Source organism: Pleurodeles waltl, chromosome 4_2 (genome assembly GCF_031143425.1).
Source record: "Pleurodeles waltl isolate 20211129_DDA chromosome 4_2, aPleWal1.hap1.20221129, whole genome shotgun sequence".
Classification (NCBI taxonomy): Eukaryota; Metazoa; Chordata; class Amphibia; order Caudata; family Salamandridae; genus Pleurodeles; species Pleurodeles waltl.
In genome coordinates this window covers 80,763,247-80,786,042 of record NC_090443.1, presented here as the reverse complement: position 1 = coordinate 80,786,042, position 22,796 = coordinate 80,763,247, and the positions used below count along the sequence as shown (strand labels likewise).

The following is a 22,796-nucleotide window of genomic DNA, read 5'->3' as shown; positions in this document are numbered from 1 at the left end:
GTTGCCCGCCCCCTCCGGCCCCGGCCCCCACTTTTGGCGGCAAGGCCGGAGAAAATAATGAGAATAACAAGGAGGAGTCACTGGCCAGTCAGGACAGCCCCTAAGGTGTCCTGAGCTGAGGTGACTAACTTTTAGAAATCCTCCATCTTGCAGATGGAGGATTCCCCCAATAGGGTTAGGATTGTGACCCCCCTCCCCTTGGGAGGAGGCACAAAGAGGGTGTACCCACCCTCAGGGCTAGTAGCCATTGGCTACTAACCCCCCAGACCTAAACACGCCCTTAAATTTAGTATTTAAGGGCTACCCTGAACCCTAGAAAATTAGATTCCTGCAACAACAAGAAGAAGGACTGCCTAGCTGAAAACCCCTGCAGAGGAAGACCAGAAGACAACAACTGCCTTGGCTCCAGAAACTCACCGGCCTGTCTCCTGCCTTCCAAAGAACTCTGCTCCAGCGACGCCTTCCAAAGGGACCAGCGACCTCTGAATCCTCTGAGGACTGCCCTGCTTCGACGACGACAAGAAACTCCTGAGGACAGCGGACCTGCTCCAAAAAGACTGCAACTTTATCCCAAAGGAGCAGCTTTAAAGAACCCTGCAATCTCCCCGCAAGAAGCGTGAGACTTGCAACACTGCACCCGGCGACCCCGACTCGGCTGGTGGAGAACCAACACCTCAGGGAGGACCCCCGGACTACTCTACGACTGTGAGTACCAAAACCTGTCCCCCCTGAGCCCCCACAGCGCCGCCTGCAGAGGGAATCCCGAGGCTTCCCCTGACCGCGACTCTCTGAAACCTAAGTCCCGACGCCTGGAAAAGACCCTGCACCCGCAGCCCCCAGGACCTGAGGGACCGGACTTTCACTGCAGAAGTGACTCCCAGGAGTCCCTCTCCCTTGCCCAAGTGGAGGTTTCCCCGAGGAAGCCCCCCCTTGCCTGCCTGCAGCGCTGAAGAGATCCCTTGATCTCTCATTGACTTCCATTGCGAACCCGACGCTTGTTCTAACACTGCACCCGGCCGCCCCCGCGCCGCTGAGGGTGAAATTTCTGTGTGGGCTTGTGTCCCCCCCGGCGCCCTACAAAACCCCCCTGGTCTGCCCCCCGAAGACGCGGGTACTTACCTGCTGGCAGACTGGAACCGGGGCGCCCCCTTCTCTCCATTGAAGCCTATGCGTTTTGGGCACCACTTTGAACTCTGCACCTGACCGGCCCTGAGCTGCTGGTGTGGTAACTTTGGGGTTGCTCTGAACCCCCAACGGTGGGCTACCTTGGACCAAGAACTGAACCCTGTAAGTGTCTTACTTACCTGGTAACACTAACAAAAACTTACCTCCCCCAGGAACTGTGAAAATTGCACTGTGTCCACTTTTAAAATAGCTATTTGTGAATAACTTTAAAAGTATACATGCAATTGAAATGATTCAAAGTTCCTAATGTACTTACCTGCAATACCTTTCAAACAAGATATTACATGTTAAATTTGAACCTGTGGTTCTTAAAATAAACTAAGAAAAGATATTTTTCTATAACAAAACCTATTGGCTGGATTTGTCTCTGAGTGTGTGTACCTCATTTATTGTCTATGTGTATGTACAACAAATGCTTAACACTACTCCTTGGATAAGCCTACTGCTCGACCACACTACCACAAAATAGAGCATTAGTATTATCTCTTTTTACCACTATTTTACCTCTAAGGGGAACCCTTGGACTCTGTGCATGCTATTCCTTACTTTGAAATAGCACATACAGAGCCAACTTCCTACAAATATACACTGACATTTCCTCAGTCTGATTTTCTAGATGTGTACTGTGTGATAGCAAGATACTGTTTTCATTTCTACTGCTTGAAAAATGTATGTTTGCTGTGGTCTTTGGACTACCGAAAGCAACATTAAGCAGGTGAAACATTTCGCTGCCAAAGGGTTAAGAAAGTTAGGTCCATGTACTTCACAACAACATTAGGTGCTAATATTTATTTCCATTCATCAAAGAATGATGTTCAGAGGTACATTCAGCTTCCCTCCCCCTACATTTATTGTCCTGCGGGTACAGCCTAAAATGTTGGTACCCATTTCCCAAATGAGCTTGGCCAATCTGATATTCAATATATATTCACTTTCACTACATTTGTTTCTTTAGAATGAAGGTCTTAAGAAACAAATACAAAGAATTTCACATTTCTTTTGGCATGTGGCTTTAATACTGAAATTCTGAATAATTAAATGTGTTGTCTATTTCGGGGATATGCTGCTATAGCTGAAAGATGTAAGCAAATGGAAGTGTAGGCGAGATTTGCTTTCTGCAAGTGAAGCAGGTGTCAAACAATCTCTTGTGCTGTGGCTTCGATAGGATTAATGCGTTAGGACTGGCAGCAGCAAACAAAACGTTTCCATTTTGCAGCATAACAGGCTCTAGTGAAGGGTCTGCGGGCTTTCTTGAGAATGGTCATACATTCTGCAAGCAAACCTAGATAGCCAAACTCTATGACCTCAAGAGCCATATTGCAAGGTTGAGTGACCTGGGGTCCCGGTGTCTGATTTGTCCCTGATTCTGGTTTAGAATGTCTGACCTGTTGGGGAGTTTCTTGTGTGGGACTACCAAAAGATCTAGAGTGTGGTAAACCAAGGATGGTATGCCCAGGTGGGAACCACAAGGATCATGGTGAGAAATGTTCACCTGATACTCCAAACCAGAAACGGAATAAGAGGGAGAGGTGGAAAAGTGTAGGAAAATATCCATGACTAACTCATCCACAGAGCATTTCCCTTGGATATTGGGTGTAGATACCTGGGGGCGAGGTTTGGGCATTTTGCATTTTCTGCTGTGGCGAAAAAGTCTACATGAGGAGTCCTCCACCTTTTGAAGTATGACTGGAGGACTTCTGGGTGGAATTCTCACTTGTGATCTTCTTGCTGCATCCTGCTGAGCAGGTCTGCAAAGGTGTCTGTTCCTGGAAAATACTCCGCTAACAGGTGAATGTGGTGGTGAAGAGCCAAATTCTATATGGTCTGAGACAGGTGTGATAGTTGTGAGTACAGTGCCCCCCCCACCTTTGGTTTTGTAAGTAATACATGGCTGTCATGTTGTCTGCCCGGACTTGGGCAACCTTGTGAGACAGGTGAGGAAGGAAAGCTTTCAATGCTAAAACCACTGCCTGAAGTTCCAAGTAGTTGATGTGTAGGGACTGGTGTTTGGCATCCCAGAGGCCTTGAACTGTTAAGTTTCGGAGATGAGCACCCCAACGCGTCCATGATGCATCTGTGGTCAACGTGTTGTGAGGAACAGGGTCTAGAAAGGGCTGCCCCTTCAAGAGGTTGTTGGTGTTCCACAATTGCAGACAACGGTGAGTTTGTTGGTCTAACACCACTAGGTCTTCCAGGTGACCCTGTGACTGGGACCATTGGCGAAACAGACACTGCTGTAGAGGAAGCATGTGTAGTTTTGCATGGGGAACTATGGCAATGCAAGAAGCCATCATCCCCAAGAAATGCATGATGTTTCTTACCGCATAGGACTGATTTCCTGAAACTGAGGCAGAAGTGTTTGAAACTTCCAAATGTGAGCTGGATTGGGGTATTTTAACCCTAACTGTGCATTCAAAACTGCTCCCAAGTTAAGTTGAACTTGTAGTGGTTGGAGATGGGATTTGGGAATGTTGAGAGTGAACCCCAGTTTATGAAGAGGATCCACTGTCATCTGAGTGTGTTTTTGACCGGGTGTAGTGTACTGGGTTTGAAGAGCCAGTCGTCTAGGAAAGATGTGGACATTTTGTCTTCACAAGTAAGCTGCGACTACTGCTAAGCATTATGTGAACACCTTGGGATTAGTAGTCACCCCAAAGGGAAAGACCATGAACTAATGTTTGCCTGCAATGACGAATCTCAAGTGCTTTTGGTGCGCAGGGTGAATCGTATGTGAAAGCCAGAGTCTTTTAGAACTAGAGACGTCATAAAATCGCCTTGCTGTAGAAGTGCAATGACATCCTGGAAAGTTAGTAGGTGGAAGTGTTCTGATAGCATGTTTTTGTTTAGAGGTCGGACATCCAGTATTGGTCTGAAGGACCTGTCCTTTCTGGGAATCAGGAAGTATAGGGAATATACTCCTGAACCTTGGTGTTCCTAAGGAACGGTCTCTATGGCCCCTTTGAAAAGAAGGGCTTGGACCTCTTGCTTGAGAAGCGATAAGTGTTCCTACGATAACCTGTGGGTGCGAGGGGGAATGTTGGAAGATGCGGAAGTGAGCTCCAGACAATAGCCATGTTGGATAATGGCAAGGACCCATTAGCCCGTAGTGATGGTGTACCAGACAGTGTGAACGTTTTTAAGTCTTCCCCTGAAAGGTGTTGGATGGTTTGGGGGGGAGGTAAGTAGTAACTGTTTGGCAGTGGAGGATGATCCGTGGAACTCGCGCCTCTCCTGTTATTTGACCCCCCTGTAAGAGCCTCTGAAGTAGCCTCTACTGTAAAAGGACTGAGGCAGTCTGCTCTGTGGCGTGGAAGACTCGGTTTTGGATGATTTGTATGATCTCCCTAGGCAATGAAAGGAATTCCTCTGTGTGGTAGTTTGTAAGGCGCCCACGGCCTCTGCTGTGTCCTTCTTCATCTTGTCAAGTGTTGTATCCTCTTACGGCCCAAACAGGTGCTCGTGTTCAAAGGGCACGTTTAAAACTGCCTGTTGGACCTCTGGCTTGAAGTCGGAACACCGAAGCTAAGCATGCCTTCTCAGGCAGATACGGTGATGATTCCACAGGCTGCTGCATCGAGGGCACGCCAGCTAGAGTTGTTCGTAATAATTTGGCCCTCAGAGACAATTTGTTGTCCCCCTTTATGCTGCTTTTCAGGGAGGTATTATAGGAATTCCTCCATCTCACCCCAATGTGCCCAATCAGAGCCAAAAGGGCAAGAGAAATGGCAATGCGCCAATGATTTGCAGCCTGCGCTGCCACCCTCTTTCCTGCAGCATCAGTTTGTTTACTCTCCTTCTCTGGGGGAGGAGAGTCCCCTGGGGCTTGATTACCAGTAAGTTTACAGTGGCCACTATAGAATCAGGTGGTACTTGTGCCCTGATGTAATGTGGGTCTGAAGGGGCCGCTTTATACTGCTTATTCATCGGTGGTGTGATCACTCTAGAGCAGTGGTTCCCAACCTTTTGACTTCTGTGGTCCCCCACATTACCATTACTAAAGTCCAGGGACCCCTACTGAATCTTCATTGGAATCCAGGGACCCCCCCTCTAAGTCACTAATGAAAGCTGGGGACCTAATCTGTCAATATTATTTAATTTACTAAGCAGTCGCGGACCCCCTGAGGAGGCTTCACCCGTCCAAAGGGTCCCCAGACCACAGGTTGGGAACCACTGCTCTAGAGTGTACAGGTTCCTTAAATATGTCCTCTGCATGTCTGAGCATACCAGGGAGCTTGGGAAGAAATTGTGTGTCCCTATTCCTGTACGAGAGAGTGTCAAACAAGAAGTCCTGCTCTATGGGCTCTTTGGGGTGGAATGCTGCCGCCCTAGAAACTACCTGTTGGTAGGAGTAGTGTCTTGTAGAGGTGAGAGGTGAGAGGCGAGCAGGGTAAAGATCCAGGTCATTTGGTGTAATGGGATCAGGGCCATAAGCATCCCATGGATCTGTATCATCAGGAGGACCCCCTAAATCCCCAGGGTAACCCCTGAGGTATGTCATCCCATTGTATAGGCAATTGAGGTGGAGAGGGGGAAGGGGAAGGAGGTGGAAGAGGTGGTAGAGAGGGCCAGAGAGCTGGGCTAGTAGCTTTGTCTTGTATCCTCTTCTTTGAAGGGACAGGAACATCCAGGGCCTCCTCAAAATTAAATTTCCTCTTGAGGAGCACAGGGGAGGAAGATTTAGCTATGATGTGCCCTTTGCCTTCTTATATATGAAATCTGTGCTGTCTAGCGTCTATCTTTTCAAGAATTGGCTCAATTGGAGAAGGACTGGTGGAAGACTGGCCTCAGTCCCTGGAATCCGCAGATTTGGACTCGGAAGGGTGTGGCACCGATGATTTGTGCTCCGAAGAGGTTGGGGTCAAAGTTGAGGCTGAGGGTTTACTCTTTGCGGGCATTTTCGGCACTGGACAGCGGGGTGGGCGAAACAGGCTTTTAGTAATGACCATAGCCGGATGTCAGTGGTGGACTGGCGACTTCTATAACACGCAGTAGGGCCTTCTTGGAGGGTTTCTACGGGAAAGCAGGGGCCAAAGTACTCATGCGCTGCACTGAGGACATTTATTGGCTCTCGATGTCAAACTCAACATCGGACTCAGCGCTGCCTTGGATGGAAAAAGGATTCCTCCTCCTGTGCTGTTGGTTCCTCCAGAGTGTGTTCTTCCCTGAAGAGGTCCGTGGTATCATCAGATGCCTTCTGAGCCATTTCCAGTTGACGAGCACTTTGCTCCTGAAGGGTGTTTTGGAATCTAAATGACTTACAGATGTCACAGTCGGATTCACAGGGTCTGGAGAGGGCAAATGTTGCACATGAGGTGTTGGTTGGTGAAAGGGAACTTAGCGTGGCACCAAGGACAGAAGCAAAATGTAGTACGTTCCATCAGGGAACAATTTCCGTCGATGCCAGAGCCACGTGGAAGGTAGGCCCGAGATGGGCGCAAATGCCCCAGGGTAGTCGATGGAAGCCCAATCCGACAAAGAGCGAAAGGAACGCTGAGACAGAAAAGAACAATCAAATACAATACCACCAAAACAGAAAAGAGAGCCTGAAAAACTAATCGAACGGAGTCAATAAGACGCGCACACACACACACACACACCCAAACCCAGAAGCGCAGAGAAGCAATCTAACAAAGGAGTCCAAGCCCATGCGCAATATCACCGAAAGGAGGAGCCACTCAATCTCGTGACTCGAAACACTTCTTCGAAGAAACACAACTTGCACTACTCTGGACCCAACACTAGATGGTAAGAGTATGAAGACCATGTGTATCTACAGCCACACATGCCATTGAACATAACATTCTAGGTACAATTTGGTTCTCAATGTCTGCCTCTTATGACAGTGTGGCACAACTAAGCTTTCAGATAATTGATGTAAATCACTTATCTGTTGACTCAACACATGAGCCAACAATCCTTAACACAGAGATGGATTACATACTGTTGACTAATGACATGCAATATTTAATATGCTTCTAGTACTATCTGTACTACTAAAGGACACTCTCAGGAGACTAAATGGATGAACCAGCGCATCTACTTAACAAAAATGAATGTATGTTCAAAAGATGTAGCTTCTCATGGTAAATGATGCTAAGTAACTTGGCAAGGTTCCCCATATTGATGTGGTAAACTGTAACACCTTGGGGAACAAGATCTTCTCATATATCATACCACGTTGGTAACTTTTATAACATGAATCTAAGGGCTACACATGAACTCAAAGGTCTTTCTCATACATTGGTAAAGACATCTGCACAATTTACAAGATAAAACAGTTTAGATTTGCTAAAAATAGGAAACACTATGGTCTGCGTGAAATTTAAGGACTTGCAAACAGTTCACATGCATGAGAAGCATGTGAAAGCAGAGATCCATGAACTATCAAGGTGTGTTACACAAATTGCACTTAAATCTAATAATGCACAACTTTTATTTTTTTTGCAAACATCTGGAATTGAGGAAAAAAGGAAAACATGACAATTCTAGATCCGCAGCATCCCGTTTTTTTCATAGACTATCACTTCAGTGCAAGAAATCCATGGTGGTTAGACTGCGCTATAAAAAATATATCTGAAAATATCAAACAATATATAATTTCATGGATGGTGCATGGTGGTAGCCAGGGAGGAAGGTAGGAGTAAAAAGGCAATGATGAAAGAAGAATTAGAACATTGGAAGTTGGCAGCTCCTTTGAAAACAATGGAGTGCTGCGGGCTTTTACTGGCCGGTAAAAGCCCGCAGCGCAAACATTCCAATGTTCGCTTTGTTCACAGCAGCAGCTGTGAACAAAGCCTCACGGAGCCCGAGGGGATTTTAATCCCCTCTGGCTCTGTGAGAAATTTGTTTTTTTTAAATAGAACATTCTGCCCTGAGTGGCAGAATGTTCTAATAGCCTTAGAACCCGCCATAGCGGGCTCTACCGGCTATTAAAGGCCCTTTCCCTTGTTAAATGCCCTCGCCTTCGGCTCGGGCATTTAACGCGGGAGCGGGCCTTTAATAGCCGGTAGAGCCCGCTACAGCAGGTTCTAAGGGTATAACAGAGTACACCAACACTGTAGACTAAAAATAAAACTCGGACTTCAGTAAAAAAACTATCTTGGCCCAAGCTTCTTAAAATGAATATTAGTTATCAGACCACAAGTGTGTAATAGCTGAGATATCTATTATGTAGAACAAATTCCTTAAGGGTCTCTCAAAATGTCTGACTCCAGATCTGCCAAATAATCTGGTCCTGCCTTGTGTCACAGCATATTGGCTCCCCTCAAACGATCACCTGGTTGGGAGCCAACAATACATGGCAGGAGGCAAAGTGAACGGAAACACCATACTGAGAGTGGGTATCGAGCTCACTTGAGGAGGCTCCGCACAGGAGATGTCCATTAGAGGATTTAGATCCTCACCAGGAGATCAGCAGCAGTTTGAAATGCATTTTTTTTCTTTTTTGTTTGGAGAAGGGGAGTCTACATGAGACTCGATCAGTGCTGGTACAAGGCATTGTCACCTCTCCATAGGTCCTCAACAACTACTCGTACATTATTGGAATTGTGACTATTCCTCCTCACCACGTCCCTCCTCCTCCTCACACAATAACTTTTGTTTTCATGTTAGGTGGTCTATCTGGGCTTTTGAGTTTTAAAATATTACAAAAACACAATGCAGGAAGAGCATCTGAAGAATGCCATCCGAAGGCAGTGTCTAATACATTGTGGGTAATGAGTGATGACAGCAGAGCCAAGCCACAGGGCTGTGCTGCTTGTGGATGGCAGTGCCAGGTAATAAATTATTGGATCTCCATGTAGCTAGACACATACTGGTGTGACCATTATACAACATTTTTCTGGCACATGCACAGTCAAATACTCACCGTCCTTGAGTATTGTTTCCCGGTCCGTGCCATCTATCTTCTGCCGTCCGATCAAGTAGCTTGTGGTGTCCGCAAAGTAGATGAAACTATACTCTGCATGGAAGTCAAGAGCCCGGGGGTTCATCAGGTTCTCAATAGGAATCATATACTCATCTGGAACTCTGGCACCCATGTCCATCCCACGTATGACGCCTGGTCGACCCTTGCCATAAACGAGGAACAGTTCATGCTCTGGCTCTGTAACAAGAATAGGCAAGGAGCCACAAACAATGAATGAGTAGTCTCAAATACAAGGTGAAAGGATGTTTATGTTTAGTGCACACTGACAACCAAAAACAATTTGAATTTCTTTAGCAAATTGAGTGTGGATTTGATTCTAATGAAATATACTTCCATCCTGCACGTCTTCAAAATGCTCCCTAATTCACAGCAAGACCTGAAACAACAGTGTCCATTTCAAAGACATTTTAATACAGTGCAAACGGTGGCAAAGCAGCCTTGGTAACTTTTTTTAATGAAGTGTGGTACTGATGAAGGCTCTTTACAGGATGACTGGCTGCTAATTAATGCAGAGACAAGAGATAAGTAATGTGTGACTGCTTTGTCATTGTCTACTTGGAAATCTTAGAAAAAATGTTGCCCAAACTGACATCGGGATTGAGAGCAAATATAGACAAGTTCTAAGACTAAGAAATTGAGCAATATTTTTGAGGGAAGCTGAGATAGAAGAGCCGCACAGCTCCTGTCACAGAATCGAAGTATCCTTTAGAAATGCTGTAAACCGTTGAAAAAGAAAACGCACCTCCTTCTGTGGAATGTCCCTCTACTGGAAGCAAAGGAACAAGAGACTCGAGTGAAATGATCCTCGCCTCTACACACTGCACACTGCACTGGCAAGGACTAGCTTTGCAGAACTTTACCTGCCACAGTATTGATTTAATGAAGAGAAGAGCGGTACAGCATTTTGTTCAAAATCAGAGCTTTGGAAGAATGAAACTTCAGACCTGCAGGAGCCTATAATAGTTCTAACCCAGGCATCACAGTGTGTTACTTGCAAATTACTTAATCGGGATGTGCCTCAGATGCCTTCTCTGATAAACCTGGAAGCACGTAGGAGACTAAAATGCCTGCATAACAGGCAATGCAAGAACTAGAATTTGTTTTGAGGATGACATTAGGCTTGAGTGGCGCAGTTTGGACAGGTCACCACATCCTTTGGTGTCATTTTGATAGTCTTGTGTGCACACGTCTCTCCCAGAGAGGCAGTGTTCACAGATTAGAAAAGTGCATGACAGAAAGCAGGTCTGTAAGAAAGAGATGCACAAAACGGGGGGGGTTGATGTCTAAAAAAAGCGATGGAGACATTCTGTAACTGAAATCACCCCCACAACCCATCTGTCGCACTGCGCTGGCTGCTTATCAATCAGCCACCCCTTTCTAAATTCACTATTTAAAGCATGTGCTTGTGTTGGAAGGTTCTGCAATCCTGGCATCTTTTTTCATTGCCGAAGAGGTGCTCGCTTCCAGGTATGTGTTTGATCAGTTCCTTTCACACAACTGAGATGCTTAGCTTGAATGCATGGAAGAGACAGGATACATTTGGCACAACAAAGACGTGGAAGCCTGCTCCAAAAGTGGCCATATGTAAGACTTCAGCGAGCGAGGAAGTAGCCATAATAACTTCATAATGCTTGGTTACTACTGCCTAAGTAAATGGTAGCAATTTATTTTTTCAACCTTTTGTACAGGATAGGCAGAAATTGCCTGCTTGGGCTTGGCCACTTGATATGTGTGTACCCATTTCTGTAGCGCAGGCATTAGGCTGTTGGTCTATTTTTCTGGCCAGAGGCATCTATGTTGTAGGGAAGCATGGAGATTCCCTTGGGACAATTGTGAAAAATTAACCGAATCTGGCCACAAAACTTATGAAGCGTAAGGGCTTCAAATTAAGATGCCACCCAGGATAGTAGGTCTGATGACTGATGGCTTCTGTAAATTTTTATGATCATGTGCTGAGATATCCAGAATCCAAGAGGTCCATTTTCTGGCAAAAAGTATATAGAGCAGTAACATTCTCTAAATGTAACAATTTAATTGGAGAACTAGTGAGAGATGGTACACATTTATTTCTTCAATAAGTAAAACGTTGCAGTATAACTTTAGAATATTTTCCTTTACCCTTTTCAGCTATCACCCCTTGCTCCTTCACTTTAACCACAATGCCAAGCTATTTGCAGTAGTTCGATGCTTAGCAGCAGTTCATAATTGTTGCTATATAAACATTTAAAGAAACAAAATAAATATTTTAGTAGCTCAAACCACAAGGGAGGTGGGAATTGGAAGTTTATGTTAAAATAAAATCTCCAGGCATCACAACCTATAAATGGGTACCGACTACCGAAACAGAACCCCAGGATGCAGACCAACAAATCAAAAGGAATGCTGCATGGAAGAACACTAGTTGCAGCACAACTCGTTTAAAGCAGGGGTCTTTAAATTGGGGGGCCCAAAGTGGGGCGCCAGAGTCTGGCAGAAAGAAGCACATGCAACAGTGGTTTGTTTTAAGGGGAAAAAATGAGCAGCAGTAAACCGCTTTGTAACAGGCCATTGCTAACATGTTTTGTAAATTATATCCAAGTTCGGAGTATGCATCAAAAGGGAAGAGACTCCAAATAGTTGTCTAAAACCCCACCCCCACTTCTAATACTCACATCGTGCATACTCTTACATGTTAGTAGGCCTGCATGACCAGAAAAGGACATTTGGCAACCATGTATTTGACTGCATGTTTAAAAAGGAAACAGAACTCGAATAATTGTGAAAAATGTAAGGGGGGACGGATTATTTTTGATTCGCGGGTTAAGGAAAATAAAAAGTTTGAAGACGACTGGTCTCAAGGGTACTCAGAGATCCTTGTAGAGTCCTTTTTTGAGAACACAATGTCATGCACACAACGATAGATTTGGAGATGGGCTGCTGATTGACTGCTCTCTAGAATGATTTAGGGAAATGAAAGTAATAGTTCTCTAAATTGTCTAAAGCCTTTAGGCCGCCTACGGAAGGACTCCAGAGCTGCCGTCACATATTAAGCATGAAGATCCTAAGGGCTGAGAAAAAAAGTGTGCAAGTGCACCAACTGATTGGTGTGAATACCTGACATTACTAGTTAATATTAGGGAACCCACATTCTACATGAAATACTTGAGCTCATCAGCACCTTGGAGGTCTACAGTAATCATGAAATACTCTCGACAAAGAAACATGGCTATCACTTGCAAGGTGACCTTCCTGAAATTTCCTTTTAATATGAACTTGGTGAGAGGCCTCATGCCTAGAAATGGTCTCCTCTTAAAATTCGGTATTTTCTTGTTTACCAGAAAATACCTAAAGTACATGTATCATCCTTGAACCGGATAGGGAATCTCCTCTATTATGTTCTTCAAAAGCAGGGCCTAGGTTTCTCCTGCAGTATAGTATAGAGATTGCATGGAACATGCGACGGCCAGAGGGGTGTCTGAAAATATTTAATTACACTGGAGACTAACTGAGAGCCACAAGCCCAAGCAGCAACAAATACATAGTAGTCATTCCCTGCTCAAAAAGAAAATGTTTGCACAATGCCTTCCATCCAAGTGCTATGGAAGAGAAAACCCTAATGGCACTGATTTTCAGGTTTGGGCGAGGACCTTAGTGACAGCAAACCATGTACCTGTGTAAAGCTGCAATCAGCCTTCAGAGGGTGTAACCCACAGTCACGCACCACAGTCATGAAAGGCACTGAAGGCAAGAGATTTCGTTTCAAGATCATTGACTATACAGTTTCATACTAATTTTTCACTTAGTGTCTCTTTCTTAAGGAAAGGTTCACAGCTATACCTGCAAAAGTGGAGTTACATATATATGGAAAATGTCACTTACCCAGTGTACATCTGTTCGTGGCATTAGTCGCTGCAGATTCACATGCTGTGCACATCCCGCCATCTGGTGTTGGGCTCGGAGTGTTACAAGTTGTTTTTCTTCGAAGAAGTCTTTTCGAGTCACGAGACCGAGGGACTCCTCCCATTTCGGCTCCATTGCGCATGGGCGTCGACTCCATCTTAGATTGTTTTCCCCCCGCAGAGGGTGAGGTAGGAGTTGTGTATGCTAGTAATAGTGCCCATGCAATGGAGTAATGTACATAATGTAGTTTAAAGTAATATATTTACAAATATACAGATGTTCAAGATCAACTTCTAAACGACTACAGGCTCCCGGGGAGGCGGGTGGTCGCATGTGAATCTGCAGCGACTAATGCCACGAACAGATGTACACTGGGTAAGTGACATTTTCCGTTCGATGGCATGTGTAGCTGCAGATACACATGCTGTGCATAGACTAGTAAGCAGTTATCTCCCCAAAAGCGGTGGTTCAGCCTGTAGAAGTTGAAGTTGTTTGAAACAATGTTCGTAGTACTTCTTGGCCTACTGTGGCTTGTTGTGCTGTTAGCACATCTACACAGTAGTGTTTGGTAAATGTATGAGGCGTAGACCATGTAGCTGCCTTACATATTTCGGTCATTGGAATATTTCCTAGAAAGGCCATGGTAGCACCTTTCTTTCTAGTTGAGTGTGCCTTTGGTGTAATAGGCAGATCTCTTTTTGCTTTAAGATAACAGGTTTGAATGCACTTAACTATCCATCTAGCAATGCCTTGTTTAGAAATTGGATTTCCTGTATGAGGTTTTTGGAAAGCAATAAATAATTGTTTTGTTTTTCGAATTAGTTTTCTTCTGTCAATGTAGTATATTAACGCTCTTTTGATGTCTAATGTATGTAGTGCTCTTTCAGCTACAGAGTCTGGCTGTGGGAAGAACACTGGTAATTCTACTGTTTGATTTAAGTGGAACGGTGATATGACTTTTGGTAAAAATTTAGGATTTGTCCGTAGAACTACTTTATGCTGGTGTATTTGAATAAATGGTTCTTGTATGGTAAATGCTTGAATCTCACTTACTCTTCTTAAAGATGTGATGGCAATTAAAAATGCAACTTTCCATGTTAAGTATTGCATTTCACAAGAGTGCATGGGCTCAAAAGGTGGACCCATGAGTCGTGTTAAGACAATGTTGAGGATCCATGAAGGAACTGGTGGTGTTCTTGGTGGTATAATTCTGTTTAGACCTTCCATAAATGCTTTTATGACTGGTATCCTAAATAGAGAAGTTGAGTGCGTAATTTGCAGGTAAGCTGAAATTGCTGTAAGATGTATCTTAATGGAAGAAAAAGCTAGCTTTGACTTTTGCAAATGTAGTAAGTATCCTACGATGTCTTTGGCAGATGCGTGTAAGGGTTGAATTTGATTATTATGGCAGTAATAAACAAATCTTTTCCACTTATTTGCATAGCAATGTCTAGTGGTAGGTTTCCTAGCTTGTTTTATGACCTCCATACATTCATATGTAAGGTCTAAGTGTCCGAACTCTAGGACTTCAGGAGCCAGATTGCTAGATTCAGCGATGCTGGATTTGGGTGTCTTATCTGTTGTTTGTGTTGCGTTAACAGATCTGGTATGTTTGGTAGTTTGACATGGGGCACTACTGAAAGGTCTTTTAGTGTTGTGTACCAAGGTTGTCTTGCCCATGTTGGTGCTATTAGTATGAGTTTGAGTTTGTTTTGACTCAACTTGTTTACTAGATATGGAAGGAGTGGGAAAGGGGGAAAAGCGTAAGCAAATATCCCTGACCAACTAATCCATAACGCATTGCCCTGAGACTGATCTTGTGGGTACCTGGATGCGAGGTTTTGGCATTTTGCGTTTTTCTTTGTTGCAAATAGATCTATTTGTGGTGTTCCCCAACTCTGGAAGTAAGTATTTAGTATTTGGGGGTGAATCTCCCATTCGTGGATCTGTTGGTGATCCCGAGAGAGATTGTCTGCTAACTGATTCTGAATTCCTGGAATAAATTGTGCTATTAGGCGAATGTGGTTGTGAATCGCCCAATGCCATATTCTTTGTGCCAGGAGACACAACTGTGTTGAGTATGTCCCTCCCTGTTTGTTTAGGTAATACATCGTTGTCATGTTGTCTGTTTTGACAAGAATGTGTTTGTGGCTTATTATGGGTTGAAATGCTTTCAGCGCTAGAAATACTGCCAATAGTTCTAAGTGATTTATGTGAAACTGTTTTTGGTGAGTGTCCCATTGTCCTTGGATGCTGTGTTGATTGAGGTGTGCTCCCCACCCTATCATGGAGGCATCTGTTGTTATTACATATTGTGGCACTGGGTTTTGGAAAGGCCGCCCCTGGTTTAAATTTATACTGTTCCACCATTGAAGCGAGGTGTATGTTTGGCGGTCTACCAACACCAGATCTAGAAGTTGACCCTGTGCCTGTGACCACTGTGATGCTAGGCACTGTTGTGAGGGCCGCATGTGCAACCTTGCGTTTGGGACAATGGCTATGCATGAGGACATCATGCCTAGGTGTTTCATCACCATTTTGACTTGTATTTTTTGTTTGGGATACATGGCCTGTATTACATTGTGAAATGCCTGAACCCTTTGTGGACTTGGAGTGGCAATCTCTTTTGCTGTGTTGATTGTCGCCCCTAAGTATTGCTGTGTTTGACACGGTATAAGGTGTGACTTTGTGTAGTTGATTGAGAAACCTAGTTTGTGGAGGGTTTCTATGACATACTTTGTGTGTTGTGAACATTTTTCTAGCGTGTTGGTTTTGATTAACCAATCGTCTAGGTACGGGAACACATGTATTTGCTGCCTTCTGATATGTGCAGCTACGACTGCCAGGCACTTTGTAAAAACTCTTGGCGCAGTTGTTATTCCGAATGGCAACACCTTGAATTGGTTATGTATCCCCTGGAATACAAACCTTAAGTACTTTCTGTGTGAAGGATGTATCGGTATATGGAAATATGCATCCTTTAGGTCTAGTGTTGTCATGTAGTCTTGTTGTTTGAGTGGTGGAATTACGTCTTGTAATGTCACCATGTGAAAGTGATCTGATTTGATGTAGGTATTTAATGTTCGGAGATCTAATATAGGTCTCAGAGTTTTGTCTTTTTTGGGTATGAGAAAGTACAGAGAGTAAACTCCTGTTCCTTTCTGGTGTTTTGGTACTAATTCTATTGCTTCTTTTAGTAGCAATGCCTGAACCTCTAGTCCTAGAAGATCTATATGTTGTTTTGACATATTGTGTGTTTTCGGTGGGACGTTTGGAGGGAATTTGAGAAATTCTATGCAATAACCATGCTGGATAATTGCTAGGACCCAAGTGTCTGTTGTTATTTCCTCCCAATGTTTGTAAAATTTGGTTAGTCTCCCCCCCACAGATGTTATGTGTTGGGGATGTGTGACTTGGAAGTCACGGTTTGTTTTGAGGAGTTTTGGGACTTTGGAACTTTCCTCTATTCTTTTGCAATTGTCCCCCTCTATATTGTCCCCGAAAACTTCCCCGCTGATACTGGCTCTGGTAAGTGGGTCTTGTCTGTGAGGTTGTGGGTTCTGTGCTTTGTGTCCTCGAAACCCCCCTCTAAACTGTGTTTTTCGAAATGTGCCTCTGCCCTGTGGGGAGTAGAGTGCGCCCATGGCTTTGGCCGTGTCAGTGTCTTTTTTAAGTTTTTCGATCGCAGTGTCCACCTCCGGCCCAAACAACTGCTGTCCGTTGAATGGCATATTCAGCACAGCTTGCTGTATTTCTGGTTTAAATCCTGATGTACGCAGCCATGCATGTCTCCTTATTGTTACTGCTGTGTTGACAGTTCTAGCCGCTGTGTCTGCAGCATCCATTGCTGACCGTATCTGATTGTTGGAGATACTCTGTCGTCCTTCTACAACTTGCTGCGCTCTCTTTTGGAACTCCTTGGGCAAATGTTCTATAAAGTGTTGCATTTCGTCCCAATGGGCCCTATCGTATCTGGCCAACAAAGCCTGTGAATTGGCAATACGCCACTGGTTTGCTGCCTGTGCCGCCACCCTTTTGCCTGCTGCGTCGAATTTTCTACTTTCTTTATCTGGAGGTGGTGCATCTCCTGAAGTATGTGAGTTTGCTCTTTTGCGTGCAGCCCTTACTACAACTGAGTCCGGTGTTAGCTGTTGTGTGATGTACACGGGGTCTGTTGGTGGCGGTTTATATTTTTTCTCCACTCTTGGGAGTAATGGCCCTTCCTTTTACAGGCTCTTCAAACACTTGTTTGGAGTGTTTTAGCATTCCGGGTAGCATAGGAAGACTTTGATACTGGCTGTGTGTGGACGACAGTGTGTTAAAAAGAAAGTCGTCTTCAATTGGCTCCGCATGCAGGCTGACATTATAAAATGCCGCTGCTCTCGACACCACCTGTGCGTAGGCTGTACTATCCTCTGGTGGCGACGGTCTAGCTGGATAACATTCAGGACTATTATCTGACACTGGTGCGTCATAAAAGTCCCATGCGTCAGGATCATCTTGACTCATTCCTTTATGAGTTGGGGATTGCATCATTGGTGGAGTGGCTACCGGTGATGGTTGCGGAGAGCATTGTGGAGATGGTGGCGGGGTTACTTGTTTAGCCACCTTTGCCTGTGGCTGCTTGCCTTTTTCCTGAAAGGCAAGTTTGCGTTTCATTTTAATCGGAGGGAGAGTACTGATCTTCCCTGTTTCTTTTTGGATATGGAGTCTTCTTTGTGTATAGTCTGGCTCTATTGTTTCCAATTCCTGTCCAAATCTATGTGTCTTCATTTGTGTGGACAGTCCTTGTTCCTCAGTGTAGGAACTCGTTTTCGGTTCCGAGGCCGGATGTTTCGGTATCGAAACCTTATCGGCTGCTTTTTTCGGTTCTGACGAAACCTTCTTTACTTTCGGCGTTGTGGTTTCTCGGTGCCGACCAATTTCGGTGCCGCTATCTCGGTGCCGAACATGCTCGGAGCCACTAACTCGAGCCCGAGATTGCTGTGTGGCGGTATCTCGACCGGAGTCAGACGACTTCGCCCCCAGCGTGCCCTTTTTCGGTGCCGATTATCGGTCACCTATTTTTCGGGTTAAGCCATGGCCTGTTGGCGGTGGCGTCCCCTGGGCTCTAGTGGTTTTTTCGTGAGTTTTGTGTTTCGACGTCTTACTCACGGTTTTCGGCGTTTCTTCAGGATCGATCTCATCCGAGTCCGATTCATGGATGGAGAATGTTTCTTCCTCCTCCTCGAAACGCTCTTGTCCTGTCGGCGCCGACGCCATTTGCAGTCTCCTTGCTCTTCGGTCTCTTAGTGTCTTCCTGGACCGAAACGCTCGACAGGCTTCACAAGTATCTTCCTTGTGTTCCGGCGACAAACACAAGTTGCAGACCAGATGCTGATCTGTATATGGATACTTGTGATGGCATTTTGGGCAGAAGCGGAATGGGGTCCGTTCCATCAGCCTTGAAGAGACACTTGGCCGGGTCGACCAGGCCCCGACGGGGGATCGAAAAAAACCCAAAGGGCCACCGGAGCTCTTCAAAAGTCGGTGTCGATCTGTTGTAACTAACCCGATACCGAACGCAAACAATACCGACGATTTTTCCGAGATTCTAACTAACTTTCCGACCCGAAACACGGAGCGAAAAGGAACACGTCCGAACCCGATGGCGGAAAGAAAACAATCTAAGATGGAGTCGACGCCCATGCGCAATGGAGCCAAAATGGGAGGAGTCCCTCGGTCTCGTGACTCGAAAAGACTTCTTCGAAGAAAAACAACTTGTAACACTCCGAGCCCAACACCAGATGGCGGGATGTGCACAGCATGTGTATCTGCAGCTACACATGCCATCGAACATATATATATATATATATATATATATATATATATATATATATATATATATATATATATATATGGCTCAGGCCTTATCGGGTCTAAAGACAGAATCTTCACCGGGAATGTATATAAACACTGCATGTGACACTTACGTAGCAGTATTTCTATCACACTTGCAGCAGCTCCAATCACCTGTTTAGAAATAAGCCACCCTTCTGTGAAAAAAATCTAAAAATCCACTCTCTAGCCTTCAAGAAGGACATGCATAAAAATCCATTATGCCACAAGGATAGATGCTTTAAAGGCAGAAAGAGTCTAAAGTGTTTAAAAACAAGCAAGGAATCGGCCAGCCTTCCTTCCTGGTGTTTCTTTGCCATTGTATTCACCAGATCCATGAAAGACACGTGATTGTCAAGGAAGCCTGTGTGAAAGGAAACTGAAAACCTTGAACATTCCCTTCAAATGTATCATTATCATCACTGCCAAGAGAACCTTTGCGAGGAGTCAAGGATGTGGCATCATCACACTATGAAGTGTTATTTAACAAATTACAAGAAAGATTTTGGTTGCAAAAGGGCTGTGTGCGCTGGTCTCCTAAGATTCCGGATATTCTTCATGGTGAACTTCATTCGAGATTCAGTAGGCACCTCCACTTTCACATGAAAATAGCTTTATTAGAATCCACTACAAAAAAGTAGGGTTGGGCCCGTATAAATCGGGGGGAAAGAATGGGCAAATAAATAATGTATACAAAAGAGTCCCCCTGGCTTGATCCTGTTCACACCTTGGCCACTGGACACTAGAAGTGGGGCACTAATTAACTGTACAAAAACTCACATGAACTCTGAGTTAAGGACTGCTGTTTCAAAATAAGCTTTTTTTGAACAATTCACCACCATTTTTGGGCCGACCAACACTAGTGTTACAAAGTACTTATGGGGCTTTCCACCAGCTGGTAACGAGAGAGAACTTTGGGCTGTCCGTGCTGAAAGTCAGAGTGGTAATCAGTTTGATTCTGATAGTGGTATACAAAAGAGGAGCCTCTCTCGCTCAATTTATAACTCTATGAGGTAAAATACATCTAATGCATTCATCATTTCGTATCATTTTTATCACTTTCGGATAATAAGCAAAAGCACATATCAGATCAATATCATCATTTATTATGCAACACAAGAAATGTGTTTGGCTGTGCTCCCAGCGTGAAGCGGTGAACCACCATCAAAATGAAAATACACTAAAGTGAGCAACTATGCACAGGCAAATGGGGATTCCAATGGTTAGATGAACTGGGTCATGTTGAGAGTATTTAAGTGCCTTGGAGATGACCCAATGTATCCATTCATATCAGCAACCATTCTCTCATGGACATAGGGTCCTCATACCAGGATTATACAGTACCCACACCAGTCAGTGTCCTGAGGAGAGCTCACAAGGGTAGGAGACTGAAATGTGTCGATAGCAAGAGGAACAAGGAAAGTGGGCCAAAAGAGAAACACAAAGAAGTTGTTGGGCTACATAGTAATGAGTAGAAACAAAATCCTTGGCTTAATCCTGTCCACACCTTGACCACCGGACATTAACTGTAAAAAAATCTTCGCATGACCTCATTTAATTAAGGGCTAGTGTTCCAAAAAAAGATTTTGTATCACAATTCTTGATTTAACCATTGGAATACTATTTATTCATGCCCAATCGCTCACTCCGGTGTATTTTCACTTTTGACTGTGTTTTACAGCTTTAAGTTTGGAGCATAGCTGAACACAATTCCCGTAAAACATAGTAAATTATAATGATGTGACGTGCTCTTGCTTACTCTCTGAAAGTGATAAAAATGATAGGAAAAGATTAATGCAGAATGTGAAGTTTTTTTCTCAGGAAGAGCACATTTAGATGTAAAAGTACCTCACAAAACTGTAAATTGAGCAGGAAAGGCACTTATTTTTATACATTTATCAGAATCAAGCCGTTTGCCAGTAACTTTTAGCAATGACAGTCCAAAGTTCTCTCTCGACGTCACCTGGCTGAAAGCCTCATAAGCACCTCGTGGCACTAATGTTGGTGGCGCTGAGAAGATGGTGAAGTGTAACAAGAATTCTGGTGGAAAAGCAGCAAAGGATGGAAGTCTGTGCAGCACTAAGTAGTGTGCACGGATGGCACACTCGAGGCGACAGAGGCATTTAGAGGGTCCTTTTTCAGGATCATGCAGGAAGGAAACATCTTTTAAAAATTTGGATCTGTTCTGAGGCGAAGATTTAGTCTTGGATTAAGAGAACAGGACAGAAAAAAGTTCCTGGTGCCTCATCCGGATGACAGTGGGTGCCATCTTTAAACGATGTCTGCAAGAGCATTGACATGGTTCAGTTTTAAAAGTATAACCATGTAAATACCCATCTACACCTGACATCTTGCCAATACACGACAAGAAGTATTTGTTGGAGGAGAACATGCAAGAGAGAGGGGAAGACAAAAAAACTACTTCTCGTACCTCAAAAAGGTTCAGCTAACACAAGTTTATAATAAAAAATAGGGAAAAGGCAAAATACTGTTGAAAAAAGGAGGTGTTTTAAAGTAGGGTTCTGACAGGGAATAAAAAAGAACTGAGCTACAAGAGCTTGTCTGTCGTTGAGCTCAATGAGAGGCAGTTCACTCCACTATCTTTTTAAACATATTTTAAAGGAGCAAGCACCATTTTGATGGATTCAGCAGTTTAAATTGTTATTTAATTCTAATTTTTAAAAGTGTGGACCAAAAACCTCTACGTATTGAGAAAGTGAAAATTCAAAATGAAAAACACCGACTGTTTCTGAAGTTGAGGTGCCAGCCAGAAATTACTTTGTTGTTATGAAGCACTGGAGGATCTCTTGACGGAAAACCTCGATATCAACCCTGGGGCCTACATAGCGCCTCTCCTGCAGAGAGAAGAATACGTGCAGAAACACGAAGAGTCTGCCAATGTAATATGCAGAACATATGGACGTTAAGCAGGAGATAGAAACCAAGAAAACGTTTTAGGTAAATTAATTCCTGAATTGTAATCACTTCGGAATTTCCAGAATGTTCAACATAAGACTTTTGGTTATGAATACTGCAGAGATTCCAGTCCGTTTCAAACATACAAAACACTTAATTACTTTTTCAGATTGCAATACTGCCCTGAATGTTTTCTTACCATCAACTCCCATAAGCTTTGTTTGCATTACTATATATTGTAAACAAATGTGTTACAGATATAACCACTGTACAGCTCATGAGAGCCTAATCTGATATATGCTCACCTAAAATAAGTAAATAAAAGGTAAACGTATGCAGCCCGAGTCCATGTTCTGAACCGATGTTTGCCACCCAACCTAAGGCCGCTCATTTTTACCAACCTCAGAACAATGAACCCTTGTGATCCCTGCAGCAGATTCACTACTTCACTGAGCCACGAGAGCAACAAGAAACAAGCACACCGGGTGAGCCGTGCCTCTAAAGGTGCAAAACTTTCTATAAACAAATCATTTTGGGCGAAGGCCCGCGACCATAGGGAGCTCAGGGGGCCGGAGCAGAAACCACGCAGCGGCCCAAGCAAAAAACACGTCGGATGCGGCGCGCAGGGAACAAAAGGATGGTGGGGGAGCGGAAGTGCCCCCACAGAAACAAGCACCCCACCCCCACCCTTTCCGGCCCTGTCGCAAGTAGGACGCAGGGCGGAAACGGAAAAGGGGGCAAAAAAGGACCAAGGGGCCCAATGGGGTGCAGGCATTTTTTAAATATCCCCAAATGCCCCCAAGGGCAGAAAGTCGGGTTTTAAAAGGAGCTGCCCAGCACAAAGCACCCAATACGTATCAAGGGCGGCCGGGCAGCAGGGCGGGCATGCTGTAAACCAACACTTTAATAAAACTGCGGCCAACATTTTCCAAACAAATAACCGACTGTTGTATTGTATAGTCATTGCGGGAATGGGCTGTCGGGAGGGATTTTCAGGGAGCTGCGAGGGAGA

The 22,796-nt window shown here is 44.4% G+C and overlaps 1 protein-coding gene across 2 annotated transcripts in view; it reads right to left on the bottom strand.

The window, feature by feature from the left end:
• Window positions 1-22,796, bottom strand: part of LRP1 (LDL receptor related protein 1) — a 1,410,884-nt gene that overhangs the window by 1,112,503 nt on the left and 275,585 nt on the right. For both annotated transcript variants that reach the window (XM_069230782.1, XM_069230783.1), the window contains exon 11: window positions 9,053-9,289. In XM_069230782.1, coding sequence (XP_069086883.1) covers window positions 9,053-9,289 — 237 coding nt within the window. The remainder of the gene's footprint in view (window positions 1-9,052; window positions 9,290-22,796) is intronic.